General features: G+C 45.6%; 1 protein-coding gene across 1 annotated transcript in view; it reads right to left on the minus strand.

The window, feature by feature from the left end:
* Window positions 1-94: 94 nt before the first annotated feature.
* The window catches only part of arhgef38 (Rho guanine nucleotide exchange factor (GEF) 38), a 19318-nt gene continuing 4513 nt past the window's right edge, over window positions 95-14899 (minus strand). The window contains 14 exon segments of the mRNA XM_064926619.1: window positions 95-907; window positions 2464-2789; window positions 4844-5045; window positions 5714-5848; window positions 6047-6226; window positions 6561-6755; window positions 8034-8156; window positions 8582-8686; window positions 8960-9096; window positions 9417-9616; window positions 10432-10449; window positions 10570-10717; window positions 11023-11140; window positions 11513-11703. Of these exon segments, the coding sequence (XP_064782691.1) occupies window positions 725-907; window positions 2464-2789; window positions 4844-5045; window positions 5714-5848; window positions 6047-6226; window positions 6561-6755; window positions 8034-8156; window positions 8582-8686; window positions 8960-9096; window positions 9417-9616; window positions 10432-10449; window positions 10570-10717; window positions 11023-11140; window positions 11513-11703 (2261 nt within the window). The 3' untranslated portion in view covers window positions 95-724.

A 14899-nucleotide genomic window follows, 5' to 3' on the forward strand; every position in this document is an offset into this window, starting at 1 on the left:
TTTGTGAGGATAAATCTCAAGTCTGAAAAGGCCATGAGGTCATCAACAAGCTGTCATCAAATGAACAAGCCGTTAATGGAACAGGATCCCGCACCACTGATAAAGACTCTTTATTCATCACTGATGAGGGATCTAAAATATACACACGGAGGAATTGTATAACTCTAAAATACATGATCTCTTTCAAAATACATTTGCTTGACATATATTAGATATTAGAATAAATCATTATTTTCATTGGGACGACACAAATTCACAATATAAATTCATCAACACTGCAGGTGGCAATACTAAGTGCTCAGCACAATGATAGCTCCATTCTTTGTGCAAAACGCATATATGCAATTATCTTAACAGTCATGATCTTTTGATAATTACATTGGTCAATACATTTTTTTTTTTATAGACAGATTACAGTAAAATCCTATCCCAAATCGACCCTATGCCTGTGGAAATTTGAGAGGATATGGTAATAAATCTACCTTGTCCTGATATGCTAGCCGGAATTTCCACCATGTTGCTACGGTACAACTATCAAATGTTCTCAAATCTCCACAAGGCCATAGGGGCCGGTTTCCTGTACAGAGATTTGGCCTAGTCCTTGGGAGTTTCTATTAAAATTGCATTTTAGTCCAAGACTAGGCTAAATCTGTGTCTGGGAAACCTGCCTGTAGAGGCTAGGAGTCCATTTGGGATTGGGCCTCCTTAATCCCAATCTATTCCTTTATGCGTATGACATTTTGCCGAGGTAGTTGGCTGGGACGTAGCCCTTCTGTCCGTTGGCCTCGGCCAACCACCAGTCCTTGTTGCCTCCCAGGTCGCTGAACTTGAGGATTCTCACATGCTGGTTCTCCTGCATGGTCAGCTCCTGGTCGCAGCGTGCCTGGAACCCGTACACCGCATAAAACTGGAGAAACAGACAGAACATTCACCATAGAGCAGTTATTGTACCATGCATACAGTACACGGGATGCTGATGAGGGTAGAACGGCTCATAATGACGGCTGGTACAGAGCAAATGGAATGGAATCAAACGCCTGGGAACCATGTGTTTCATGTGTTTGTTACCATTCTACTAATTCAGCTCCAGTCATTAGAATGAGCCGGTTCTCCCCAATTAAAGTGCCACCAATTAAAGTGTCGTGGAGAAAATGTTTGGTTCATGTTCCTCAGAATCTGACCCAAACTAATTGGTCAAGTGCCCCAACATACAGTTATTTACTAAATTAATTTGCAATTCAATCTGATAACTTTTAAATCCAAAATGTGTCAAGGTATTAGTTAATTGCGACAGCACAGCATATTCCATTGGCAAAATTTGCTGTACCAGTCTCTACTGAATTCAGTGTGGTATTTCCTTAATTCACCAGTCGGTGTCACTGTTAGTCCATCAAAAGAAGATACAGACCCCATCACCACTGTCATCCCCAAGCCAAACCCACCATCACCAATATCCATTTACAATCTATATTAACTGCCTCATATTCTGATGGAGGTCAAAAGCGTCCTCCCAGGTCGCAGCAAACCAAGACATAGTAAGAACAGAGCCTGCCCAGCGGCTGCTAAATGGACTAATGTTGAGTGACTGCGCTGGTGTCGTATAAATGTTATTCACTCCATATAATCTCTATGCGAGATGGAAGTGTGACCCTAAACCTATCAGAGCCAGACCTAACAGGCACAAACACACACCGCCCCAAGGCTTCCAACAGGCCTAAGAGAGTGGGTTTTCAAATCATCTGCACTATAAACCAGCACACTTAACTTTTTTACTGCTCTGTGCAATAACCACCCTCATATTTCATACCACGGCTCTGTCATACCATGGCTGTCATACCATGGCTCTGACGAGGCCTTTACAGGCATCTCTATAAGCTTGTAAAGATACATTGCTTGCTTAGTTAATTCCTTTTTGTAGATTGTTATATTAGCTTGTGATCTATGTATTTCCTGTGCTTTGCTTTCAATGTAATCTTTATTGTTTATTGTTTGTAAATTACAAATAAACAATTTTGAGGTGTTGTTCAGCGAATGGAGTTTGCCATTCATTCTATTGAGATTGTTATGTCAACTATGTAAAGCCTACTGAAAAGCATACCTAAGCCCTCTGTTTACCTTGAGCCCTGACAACTGAACCAGGATCGGTCCTCCCATTTCATAATGCACCTGTCACGTAGACACATTATAGAAGTTTATAAATTGCCTGGCTGGGCTGATGACACAGTGGATTGCGCAGTCAGATGGAACAGAGTAAATAGGTATTTTAACGTCATAGATTTAGCCTGTGGTAACTTGTGAATTAGACACTGTCTGGAATGCTGATTTAACCAATCAGCATTAGAACCACCTGTTGTATAAAGATATATTATGCTATATAGTGCACCACTTTTGACCAGAGGCTGTATAAAGAGTAGGGTCCATAAGGGTTCAGAACAACCCTTCTTTAACCTAGTGTTACCCCACCTGCTGGTTGTCTGGCTCTGTGTCCACATCCTGGTGGATGTCTGGCTCTGTGTCGCCCTGTAGGCTGGACGGGGTGGAGCATCTGTCAAGCGAGGTACTGGAGGTGTTGTAGAGGCTGAAGTTAGGTATGCTGCTCCTGCTCCGTATGCTGTTGTTCCTCCCACTGCCCGACACAAACAGGCTGAGGTTGTCAAAGTCCTCGTCCAGCACCACGATGGGCTGCTGGGGCTCTGTGATCCCCGTACCCGTACCCTGACCTGGTCGACCCTGATCCCTGTTGGGGTTGTACTGCTTCAGGAAGGATGAGTACACGTAACCCTGGGTACCTGGGAGAGAAGGAGAACCGAGGGATGTTTGTGTCTGTCAGACATATCTGGGTTCAAGTAGTACTTGAAATCTTCCAGGTGCTGTGATGAATGTGGGCTTGAGCCTGCCTGGAGTGCCAGATGGGCAGGGTTTTCACTTTAGGAACTATTCCATTGATTCGCATAAAGTATTTGAAAGAAAAGACTATAGGCTGCTATTCAAATCAAATGTTATTTGTTACATGCTTCGTAGACAACAGTTGTAGACCAACAGTGAAATGCTTACTTACGGGTCAACAATGCAGAGTTAAAGATAAGGGGAAAAAAGATGTCTGTGAGAGAGCTGGGTGCAGGGAGGCTCAACAAATGCACAGGTGGTTGGGTTGCATGTGAATAGGGTTCTTTGTGAGACTGGGTGTACTGTGGGTAAGGGAGGGAGATCGGTATCACTGTCAACGAATGAAGGATGAAAGAAGGAATTGTGTGATTGCGCGGTCTATAAACTGCCTATAATATGAAGGTTTCCTTAAACCGGGCGTATTGTTGCAATGGGAAATAGTAGTTTTGTTTACTGCATTGGTAGCATTAATATCGACCATATAATAAACAGCTTCTTATGAAGACTAGTCGTCCCAGTGGATGAAACAATTCTGTGAAGTAGTTTCAGAATGCAGTCGGTACCGAGAAACACACACACACACACACACACACACACACACACACACACACACACACACACACACACACACACACACACACACACACACACACACACACACACACACACACACACACACACACACACACACACAAACCTTTCTACAACTCCTTGCAAAAACTTGGCTGATTTGAGCCTTGTTATTCTGGAGTACAGAGTAGCGCGGCAGGCTGCTCCTTTCTCCTCCTCAGCCTGTGTTTCTCAATGCCCCCAGGGAGAGGCTTTGTACTCTAAGTAACTCTGCTTATAGCGAAAGGCGGCTTGCCGCAAACAACTGGCAGGCACTCAGTGCTAGATGACGCGCGGTGCGGAAAATACATGGTAACAAACTCTTTGAGTTGGCCTTGTTGTGAGGCAGCAACTCTCTAGAGAGTGAGAGAGACAGAGAGAGTCGGTGAGGTTAGTTTGCTCCAAGTATCACCGTGACATCACAGTCAGAGGCCTCTGGGAATTTCCCCAGCAGGCTGGCTGACTTGTCAGCTGTGGTAGGTTAGTAATCAGGAAGTGAGATGTGTATCTATCTACAAAACACATCACAGGACAGAAGAGCTAGGAGTTTAGTTCCACAGTAGTGAGGGGGGATGTTTGTCTAGAGTTAGGTCATGTAGATCAGACCTGTAGGATGATGTACTACAGTACCCATAATGCAAAAGACACCTGTACAACGGACATAAACTGAGAGCATTATGTCTACATTACATAGACCTTAACGGTTGAAGTAGTGAATGAAACATCCTCTATTTGGGCGGTCTATCACCGCTAGTTTAGATAAAAGTGGAATTACAATTTTCTCATACAGAACAAACATTTTTTTTACATTTATTTAACTAGGCAAGTCAGTTAAAGAACAAATTCTTATTTTCAATGACAGCCTAGGAACAGTGGGTTAACTGCCTGGGCAGAACAACAGATTTGTACCTTGTCAGCATGGGGATTTGAACTTGCAGCCTTTCAGTTACTAGTCCAACACTCTAACCACTAGGCTACCCTGCCACCCCTATCAGGGGGGCATTAGGGCTGCAAAAAATATCTGTAATATATTTGCTCCATGGCATAAATGAAAACACTTTGCGCATCAAACTCTTTGGTCCTTTTAAAAACCCGCTGTATGTCAAATAAATAAATGTGACTGGATGACAACATAATGTTTGTTTCCAACATTAGAGCTGATTTCTAAAGAATCAATCCGCTTTGTGTTTTGTTTCCTTGCCACAACAGTAACGAGTATCACCATACTGGTATCGTCCGGCCCTAACCAGAATGGCACACATCCAATAACTAAGCCACTGTAGCAACATGAGACAGGATGATCCAACAGTGTCACATCACATAATCCAACCTATAATAATGAACTTACTGCCCGTGTCAACCAGCCAGCGGCCCCGGCTCCCCAGGGGATCTGTGTCCTCCAGCAGGCCCACCAGCTCCCCCTCCAGCAGGCTGACATCCTGCTCCTGACACCCATTACAGTTCCTCTTCAGCTGGAACAGCCTGTCAGCTGGATACTCGTCCAGCAGTCTGGCCCTGTTGCCCTCTGTCTGACGCTGGATCTCTGGGACCTGTGGAGTGGGAGTAGGGAGTTAGGGTGATATGAGCAGAGTCATCAGTGTCCCAATGGGGGAGTGGGGGAATGATCGCTAACGAGCCCACTTGGGTTGTTGGGGGGTGGGTGGGGATGGGTCTCAGGAGGGGAAGGTGGGTCGAAACCGATCCAAATGAGTCTTGCGCTGTTCAGATACAAGCACATGCAAGCGAACGCACACACACGTACACACAAACACACAGTTTGTCTTGGGGGAGTAATAACTGGAGTAGCGCTGGGGTTGCCAAGCGCTCTATTTCATCCCAACCCAGAGAGCTCGGCAGAGTCTGGTGGCTCCGATAACTTCTCCAACATTGTTCTTTAATTGACTTTTAATTGGTTCAATTAAACAAATAAGGGAGCCAATCCTGGTATAGGTGGTGAGGCTGTGGGGTAATGCTGTTTTTACCTAGAGCCTTCTGGCATTACCGCAGATAGCTGGCTCAGTGAGGATGCTCCAAGATGTGTTTGTGCTGTCTTACCAAGTCCTAATGTCATTGGCATGAAAACAGCTATACACCACAAACACATCTGGGACCAGGCTAGCCTTTAATTACCTTAGCTTATCACATACTGTAGTAATAATGGGGGATACATTGAGGCAAGTCCTTCCAGCTTTCAACCATGTTTTCTTCCCAAACTTACAGCTAAAATTTTCTTTGTTTTCTCGAAGCTGACTTTGCGTTCTATTAGAGTCTGTGCGTTGTCCTTGACGACAGTCAGGTTGTTGAGCTCTTCCATGATGCTGCTTTGGACTTCACTGATGTTGGACAAAGGAGCCTGGACAAATCAAACATTTAATCATACTTTATCATACTTCAATGTGTGGTATTTTGCATCAACTCTCAACACACCACAAATCCTTTCCCTTTCATACTACAAAATATATTGCTGTTCAATAAAAGTCGCCCCTCTATTTCACCACACAAAACTCCACTCCATCCCTCAATCTCCCTTACTCCCCCTTCCCGTCCTCACCGGTAGTTGCTGTATGGAGGGTGCGTGGTTGCAGGCCGTGTCCATCAGGCCTTTCAGCAGGGTCACCAGGCAGAGGACACAGTTGGACAAAATAGTATGGGCGGCCATGTTGAATCTCTGCAGCTCCTCCACCAGCTGAGCATTGAGGGCTGCGTAGTCCCGCCGCGCCGCAACCTGGCCCTGTAGAAACAAACAGATTTAAACATTTTAGCAAAGACCTTTATAGCATTCTGAAATTGGCATATTTATTTAACATTTATGATTTTTTTTATGTTAACAGATAAAATAATTCAGTTTTTAATGAAAACTGTTATTAATGCTGAAAGGCCAATAAACTAAACTCTCAATAGCAAAATTATTAATATTGTCGCTAAAATGCTATAATCCCTACAAATGCTATAATCCTTACAAAATGAGCTTCAATATAACATTTAGTTATGTTCATACTAATAGGTTAACGGAAATTGTTGCTAGGTAACATGATCGCTGCAAATGGAATCCTTGTTGAACTCACCTGGTCCTCGGATACAGGTGATGGAGAGGAGGAAGAAGAAGAGGCAGAAGACGTGGAGGAGGAGGGAGAGCGCTCCAGGCGGCTGCAGTAGTCCAATAGTTTGTCGTAGCGTTTCTGGATGAGTTTCTGCGGGGCAGCGAACATGCCTTGGAGAGAGGAGAGGGGTGCCAGGACCAGATGTGTCATCCTCTCTTTCTGAAGGGATCATATAGGGAAGCAATGATGGAGAATGAGTGTTTTTCCATACATTACATGAATCTTACCCTGGAGACAGCTCTGCAGAGGGGTCACTAGCTGACACAGCCACAAAGTCATAAAATCTGATTTGAAACCTAACCTTAACTACACTGCAAACCCTAATGCCTAACCCTAACCTTGAAGACCAAAAAGCTATTTATTTTTTTCATACATTTTTACATTATAGCCAATTTTGACTTTGCAGCCGACCCACCTAGCGGACATCGTTCAGGTCTGCCTCCAGGGCAAGATTCATGACAATAAACATCAACCTGCGTTTTTGGTGTGAGATCACACAAACATACAGGGAATAGAAATACTGTAGGGCATTTATTTAGCATAGATTACAAAATAGATGCCCTTGTCTCATTATATATGATTGTGGCTGTGGGAATCAATCAAATGAGGCACGAAATGGCCTACAAATTGGTCTGTCGCAAATAGTTCTGCCATCTGCACTTTAGTTTGCATAATTACCTCTGAAAACATCTTGCCTTGCACAATTCGAATAATGATGTGCCTATTTCGAATAGTAACAAAAGGCATCTTAATGAAACTCGTTGATACAAAAGAGCACCCTTATTCTCCACCCAGAGGGCAGGTGCGTTGCAGTTTCAGAGGCTAGTTGCTGTACAGAGCTATTAGCGCTGTTAGCTATTAGCGCTCATTAAAGTCTCTGTGGGCCCTCGAGTGGCTCTTCATCCTTCACTGAGAGCACCAAGTAACACAAAGAACTCTATTCAAAAGGCTTGTTATCTCGGAATGAGCAACAGAGCTATTCCCACAGAAAGGAGGGCAGGCGGCAGAAGAGAGAGATGGGGGGGACATTAAGCGGGAGAGAGAGACAGAGGAGTGTGAGGAGAGTGCAGTTTTAGAGGGGTAGAGGGAGAGATTAAATGTTTCACCAGGCGGGAGTGGAAGCCGAGAGGTTGACTGACAGATCACTCACTCACTCTGACGGAGGAGTGGAGAGAGAGAGAGGGAGCCGTGTAAGCGCAGGAGGGCACAGCTGGGGCAAGCAGGCCCCACAAGTGAACAGCGTCCACGGAAGAAAAGATAGACAGGCTGACAAGCAGGAGAGAGAAGAGAGGAGAAGAGCCGGTAGCCTGAGAGAGATGGAAGATGGAAGAAAGGAACAAATAGTTAAGTTGTCAAAAAAGAACACACAGCTCCTCGACAGGAAATAGTTTGTATTTACTGTGAGAATAGGGTATCCAAATGTAGAGTCAAACTTACAAAGTGCTTGTATGGGTTGTTGCCGTTCTTCAGGTGCTGAGTACCGTTTGTGTCTATTTTGTCTGGATCCTTCATGATGTCCTCCAGGTCTGCAGCATTCTGGACCGTGACACCTACCATCTCCTACACAACATGTAAAAGACACAGTCAATATTGCTTTCCATGGGTATTACTCCGGTATGTCAATATTATTCACTGGAACATTGAGATTGTCTACACCACCTTATTTGTTCATCTATCAATTTATCAATCCATCAATCCATCAATCCATCAATCAATCCATCTTTCCATCTATCCATCCATCAATCCATCAATCCATCCATCAATCCATCCATCCATCCATCCATCTATCAATTTATCAATCCATCCATCCATCAATCCATCCATCTATCAATTTATCAATCCATCCATCCATCCGTCCATCCATCTATCAATTTATCAATCCATCCATCCATCCGTCCATCCATCATTCCATCAATCCATCCATCAATCAATCCATCCATCCATACATCCATCAATCCATCCATCAATGGCTGGTACATGATTACCTGTATGTGTATCAGGTAACAGTGGACGTTCTTGACTAGTTGTCTCACTGCTTTCTCCAGACTCCTGAACAGCTTCTCCTCCTTGTCGAACACCTCATCTCTCACCTAGGGAGAGAGAGAGACAGAGAGAGACAGAGAGAGAGAGAGGGAAGGAGTTTACTCAGTGGTTCAGATAATATTGACCTTTCCAGCTCCTTAGACTAGTATTTACTTTTTAACGAAGGCAGCTTGTTCTATTGATAACCTCAAGACAAAAATAGGTTTTACACAAATGTCCCCAAATTGTAGTTATGTCATTAACACATGAAGTGTATTTCCTCACATTCATATTGTAGAAGTTAGTGTAGAGTGGGAGGGGTGTAGCAGCCAGTTATTTACCTGTGGCTCCACACCTGTGAGGATCTTGAGGTATCCTGTGAGCCTGTCAGACTTCTTCCTGATAGAGTGGATGCTGAACTTGTTCAGTTTACCCATGAGTGTCCCCCCATCCTCCTCGGTCCTCTTGTACTTCATCACTACAGTATGACAGAGAATCATATGTAAAGGACAAGACCAAGTTCAGGAGACACACTGTACAATTAGGAATTAGAATACGAACGTTAAAAATAACTTAATAGGATCTCTATGGTTGAAACACTGAAGGGGTCCTGACATTTAGTAATGGGATGTATAGCATGGTTATAACTGCCATACAGTATAATACTTTTAACTGCTTCCAATCTTAACTACAATGTTCTGTGTTGTACAATGTATCTGTGTTCAATGTAACAAGGATTTATGTCAGTTTCACCACACATTTCATCCATCTCAGACTATCGCATATTTAGAGCTGTACCGATGTCCTTCCTCCTCTTGAACTCGTTGATGTTGACGTTGACGATCTTGGCGGCGGTCAGAGCCTCCTGGAGGGGCCTGTTGTCAGGGTGGTCGCTGGGCGTGGCCTGCCACAGCTCCCCGAGCAGCAGAGGGTACTTCATGACCCGCTGGACCGGCTTGATGAGCAGAGAACCCATGTCCAGCAGGTTGGGTTTCCCCCTGAAGACAACCACACAGCTTGATGTTAATATTAATGTGACGACACTAGAGGCAAAATCTTCCGATTTTCAACAGAAATTGCAGCGGAAAATGGAAATAATCCCAGCAGATTTGTTTGGGTTACACATTATTACACAGCTAATAACACATGCTAGAACAGTTAACATGTTAGAGCACGGCACTTGTAACGTCAGGATTGTGAGTTTGATTCTCGGGGCCACCCAGGCATTAAATGTATGCACCCAATGACTAAGTGGCTTTGGATAAAAGCCTCTACTAAATGGAATATATTATTATTACGATTACACTGACAATAACACAGGATGATACAGTTAGTTACACATAATTAGTCTGTCAATTACATTATACATGTAATAACATTACACTGACAATAACACAGGATGATACAGTTAGTTACACATAATTAGTCTGTCAATTACATTATACATGTAATAACATTACACTGACAATAACACAGGATGATACAGTTAGTTACACATAATTAGTCTGTCAATTACATTATACATGTAATAACATTACACTGACAATAACACAGGATGATACAGTTAGTTACACATAATTAGTCTGTCAATTACATTATACATGTAATAACATTACACTGACAATAACACAGGATGATACAGTTAGTTACACATAATTAGTCAATTACATTATACATGTAATAACATTGTTATACTTAATACTCATTTAAACCACTGAAAATCAATATGGGTAGGAGGTACATTTTCATATTATAGTGTCAATTATTCAAAAATATTCTTACAGGAACGACGATACAAATCTGGTGTACTTACTCTTGGTCGTATATCCGCCTGCAACGAGACACAAAGTCATTGGTTTAATAAAAGTAGTTATGGCCGACAGTATAAATGCTTCTTTGGGAGGGAATGCTGAGTTGATGAATGAGGGGGAAGTATCAAGCAGCGACTCACTTCAGAGATAACACACAGGTGATGAAATGTTGCTTTATTCCTTCCTCTTTCTCATAGGACTTGAGTAAAGAGTTTGCATCGTCGTGGTGATAGCAGTAGATTTTATAGACGTCCTCCAGCGCTGCTTTGGCCTGAATGAACACTTCCCCTACGGTGGGAAAACAAAACGTGATACATTTGAATGAACCAGTATTAAATCAGTCAACCTGAGTGGCTTATTTAGAAATGTGGCATATTATAATGGCAGTATGGTCAAAACAAGGGTCATGTTCATTAGGTCACTCAATGGAAAACGTTTTTTTTAAGTTTTGAAAACAAGAATTTGCCTTTCTTACTGGACCAGGTAAGTCCAGATAGTCACCTCCCTGTTTCAATCCATTTCATTCACTAAGTTTCCCTGATGAACACATGACTAAGGTGACTGAGGTTAAACAGAAGTCAGAGGTCACCTACCTATGACTAGTGCCTCAGGGTCTGGCTCAGCTGTGGCCTCCTGCAGCCGGTGGAGCAGCGCGGCCGACACCTCACACACTGTCTCCATGTTAGTAAACAGACGATCCACGTCCACCACCTGGAGACACACACAGAAAGAGACCTTTAAGACACATAGCCAGTCATCCATACACTTCAACGTTCTGGAATAACCCTATAGCCTATGTTATCCTAGCATGATCTCCCCCAAGTGTAGATATCCCTATTGGGGCAGGGGCTATCTTGGGAAGAGCACACGCCTGATATTCGCTACACTGGTGTCAGAAGTGGGCTGTGTGCAGTTCAAACACCATGCATCGTCTTTTGAAAATCACTCCACAAACCAACTCTGCCTGAATAACGAACAATACAACATTCACTACCAAGCAAGGTAACACAAGGTAACCACCCCTCTGTATCTCTGTAAGCAGATGATATCACCCACTGAGTACTCTGTCTGCTTCCTCGTTACCTGTCTGTCTCTGAGGGGCTTGACCACCTCTCTGATGCAGAGCTCCAGGTCAGTGAGGAAGTCCCTCTCCGTCTGCACCAGCTCCTGGATGACCTTTGACCTGCGGCTCATCTTCCTCAGGCGGACCTCCGCGGGGTCGAGGGCCGGGGAGGCCAGGATCGACGACAGGGGGGACAGGGGCGCCATTTTCTCTTAAGACAGGCACAGGGATAAGTTTAGGATGTGTGTTGGATGGCAAGGTTTTCTTCTATGCAGAATATACCCACTGGGCACAGAAGTCAATTGAATGTCTAGTGTATGTTGCTTCAATGTAATTTCAATGAAATGACGTGTAAACAACGTTGATTCAACCAATGTGTGCCCATTGGATAGTCTCTGTCTGAGCAGATAATGTACAAAATATGACATAACACAATAACATGGTGAGATATGACATGATCATCGACACAATAAACGCCTTAACTACACATCATATATCAATTAAAATGTGAGATCTGTTTAAAAAGGGGCCGGATCAAAAGATCTATTCTTGCATTCATTGGCAAAGTAAAGAGAGAGCACACATGTACAAGAGCCCTCTGCATGAAGTTGTATGTACATACATGGGCATGGTATGCAATGCATGAGAAAACATCCATCTCTCCCAACACCGTCACCTGACTTCAACCCTCCCAACCCTCCCAACCCTCTGCCAGTGTTTCACGCTGATCTAATTGTTGAACTGAACACCGACCAGCCCCCATTAGCATGCCTGTCAGGTTCCTCTCCTCTTTTTCATCCTTTCTTTTTTCTCTCTTTTTTTATCACCCTGCTCCCCCTAATCAGTCCCTAGCTGGCAGTGCTTTGCATGGTGTGTGTGTGTGTGTGTGTGTGTGTGTGTGTGTGTGTGTGTGTGTGTGTGTGTGTGTGTGTGTGTGTGTGTGTGTGTGTGTGTGTGTGTGTGTGTGTGTGTGTGTGTGTGTGTGTGTGTGTGTGTGAAGAGGAGTGAAGCGTGTGTTCAGGGAAGGGAGATGTTTCCTTTCCGTGTCTGCTGCCTAATCGACCTCATCACACCACTTCCCCCTCTCCGGGAGAGAGATAGAGAGGGAGGGAGGGAGGGAGGGAGAGAGATAGAGAGGGAGGGAGGGAGGGAGGGAGGGAGGGAGGGAGGGAGATTGAGGGGGAGGGAGAGTGAGAGATTGAGGGAGGGAGGGAGAGAGATTGAGGGGGAGGGAGAGAGAGAGATTGAGAGGGGGAGAGAAGAGAGAGAGAGGGAGGGAGGGAGGGAGATAGAGAGATAGAGAGGGAGGGAGAGAGATATAGAGGGAGGGAGGGAGGGATAGAGATTGGGGGGGGGGGGTTGAGAGGGGGAGAGAGAGAGATTGAGAGGGAGGGATAGAGATAGAGAGGGAGGGAGAGAGATTGAGGGGGGGGAGGGAGGGAGGGAGAGAGAGAGAGAGAGAGAGAGAGGGAGGGAGAGAGAGAGGGAGAGAGAGATTGAGGGGGAGGGGGGAGAGAGAGAGAGATTGAGGGGGAGAGAGAGAGAGAGAGGGAGGGAGGGAGGAGAGAGAGAGAGATAGAGAGGGAGGGAGGAGAGAGATATAGAGGGAGGGATAGAGATTGAGAGGGGAGAAAGAGAGGAGAGGGAGGGAGGGAGGGAGGGAGGGAGGGGGGAGGGAGGGAGGGAGGGAGGGAGGGAGGGAGGGAGGGAGGGAGGGAGGGAGGGGGAGGGAGGGAGGGAGGGAGGGAGAGAGAGAGAGAGAGAGAGAGAGAGAGAGAGAGAGAGAGAGATTGAGAGGGAGGTAGAGAGAGATTGAGAGGGAGGGAGAGAGAGAGGGAAGAGAAAAATAGGGGAGAGAGAGGAAAAGAGAGAGAGTGTGTGTGGAAAGAGAGAGAGAAGAGAGATGGAGAGAAAGAGGGAGAGTGAGAGAGAGAGAGAGAGAGAGAGAGAGAGAGAGAGAGAGAGAGAGAGAGAGAAAGCAACAGAGAAAGAGACAGAGTGGAAGGAGGAAGAGAGAGCTGTGTCAGGTTACTGAACTAATTGTCTCGCTGATGTAATGCCACGGCGTGTGCGGGTATTCCATCTGCTCCAGCTGGGGGGGATGCACCTGACACACACACACGTGCACACACACACACTCCATCCCGCTACACAAACCAACCCCACCCCCAGCACACATCAAGACAGTCAACAAAAATCTGACGCACAAACACCCACACAGGACACCACACTCATACATGCATATACGTACACATTACACACCCAGCACCCTCACAACACACCCCTCCCACCTCTTCCCCACTTCTCAGTCTCACACTCCTACCAGTGCATTCATGTCAACACAACCCTGGCATTCACTTGTATACATGCAGTACTAAAACAGAACATTCAAAAGCTTTGACGTTGGGGAGCTATTTGACCATTTTTCACAAAGGTGGAATAAGGATATGATGGTGTCATGTCCTTGGAAGGGCAGGAGAAAAGACAAATGCCATGTCAAGCCCTCTAAAGCTGCAAAAAGCTAAATTGACACCTTCACCCCTCCTGGCTATCAGGTTTCAATGGCCCCTCCTAAAAAATATAATACTTTATAATTCTGGGGAGGCAGGTAGCCTAGTGGTAAGAGTGTTGGGGCAGTAACCGAAAGGCTGCTAGATCGAATCCCTGAGCTGACAGGGTAAAAATGTGTTTTTCTGCCCCTGAACAAGTGAAAAGATTCAGTGGCAGGGCTGAGTACCTTCTAGCCTAGCTCCCTGCCTGGGTAAGACCTGAGACCCTCTAGCCTAGCTCCCTGCCTGGGTAAGACCTGAGACCCTCCTACAGTTCCCTGCCTGGGTAAGAAGACCCTCTAGCCTAGCTCCCCCTGCCTTAAGACCTGAGACCCTCTAGCCTGAAGCTCCCTGCCTGGGTAAGACCTGAGACCCTCTAGCCTAGATCCCTGCCTGGGTAAGACCTGAGACCCTCTAGCCTAGGCCTGGGTAAGACCTGAGACCCTCTAGCCTAGCTCCCTGCCTGGGTAAGACCTGAGAGCCTAGCTCCCCCTAAGACCTGAGCTAGCCTAGCTCCCTGCCTGGGTAAGACCTGAGACCCTCTAGCCTAGCTCCCTGCCTGGGTAAGACCTGAGACCCTCTAGCCTAGTTCCCTGCCTGGGTAAGACCTGAGACCCTCTAGCCTAGTTCCCTGCCTGGGTAAGACCTGAGACCCTCTAGCCTAGCTCCCTGCCTGGGTAAGACCTGAGACCCTCTAGCCTAGCTCCCTGCCTGGGTAAGACCTGAGACCCTCTAGCCTAGCTCCCTGCCTGGGTAAGACCTGAGACCCTCTAGCCTAGCTCCCTGCCTGGGTAAGACCTAGCTCCCTGCCTGGGTAAGACCTGAGACCTTCTAGCCTAGCTCCCTGCCTGGGTAAGA

Source organism: Oncorhynchus masou, chromosome 20, assembly GCF_036934945.1.
Source record: "Oncorhynchus masou masou isolate Uvic2021 chromosome 20, UVic_Omas_1.1, whole genome shotgun sequence".
Taxonomy (NCBI): Eukaryota; Metazoa; Chordata; class Actinopteri; order Salmoniformes; family Salmonidae; genus Oncorhynchus; species Oncorhynchus masou.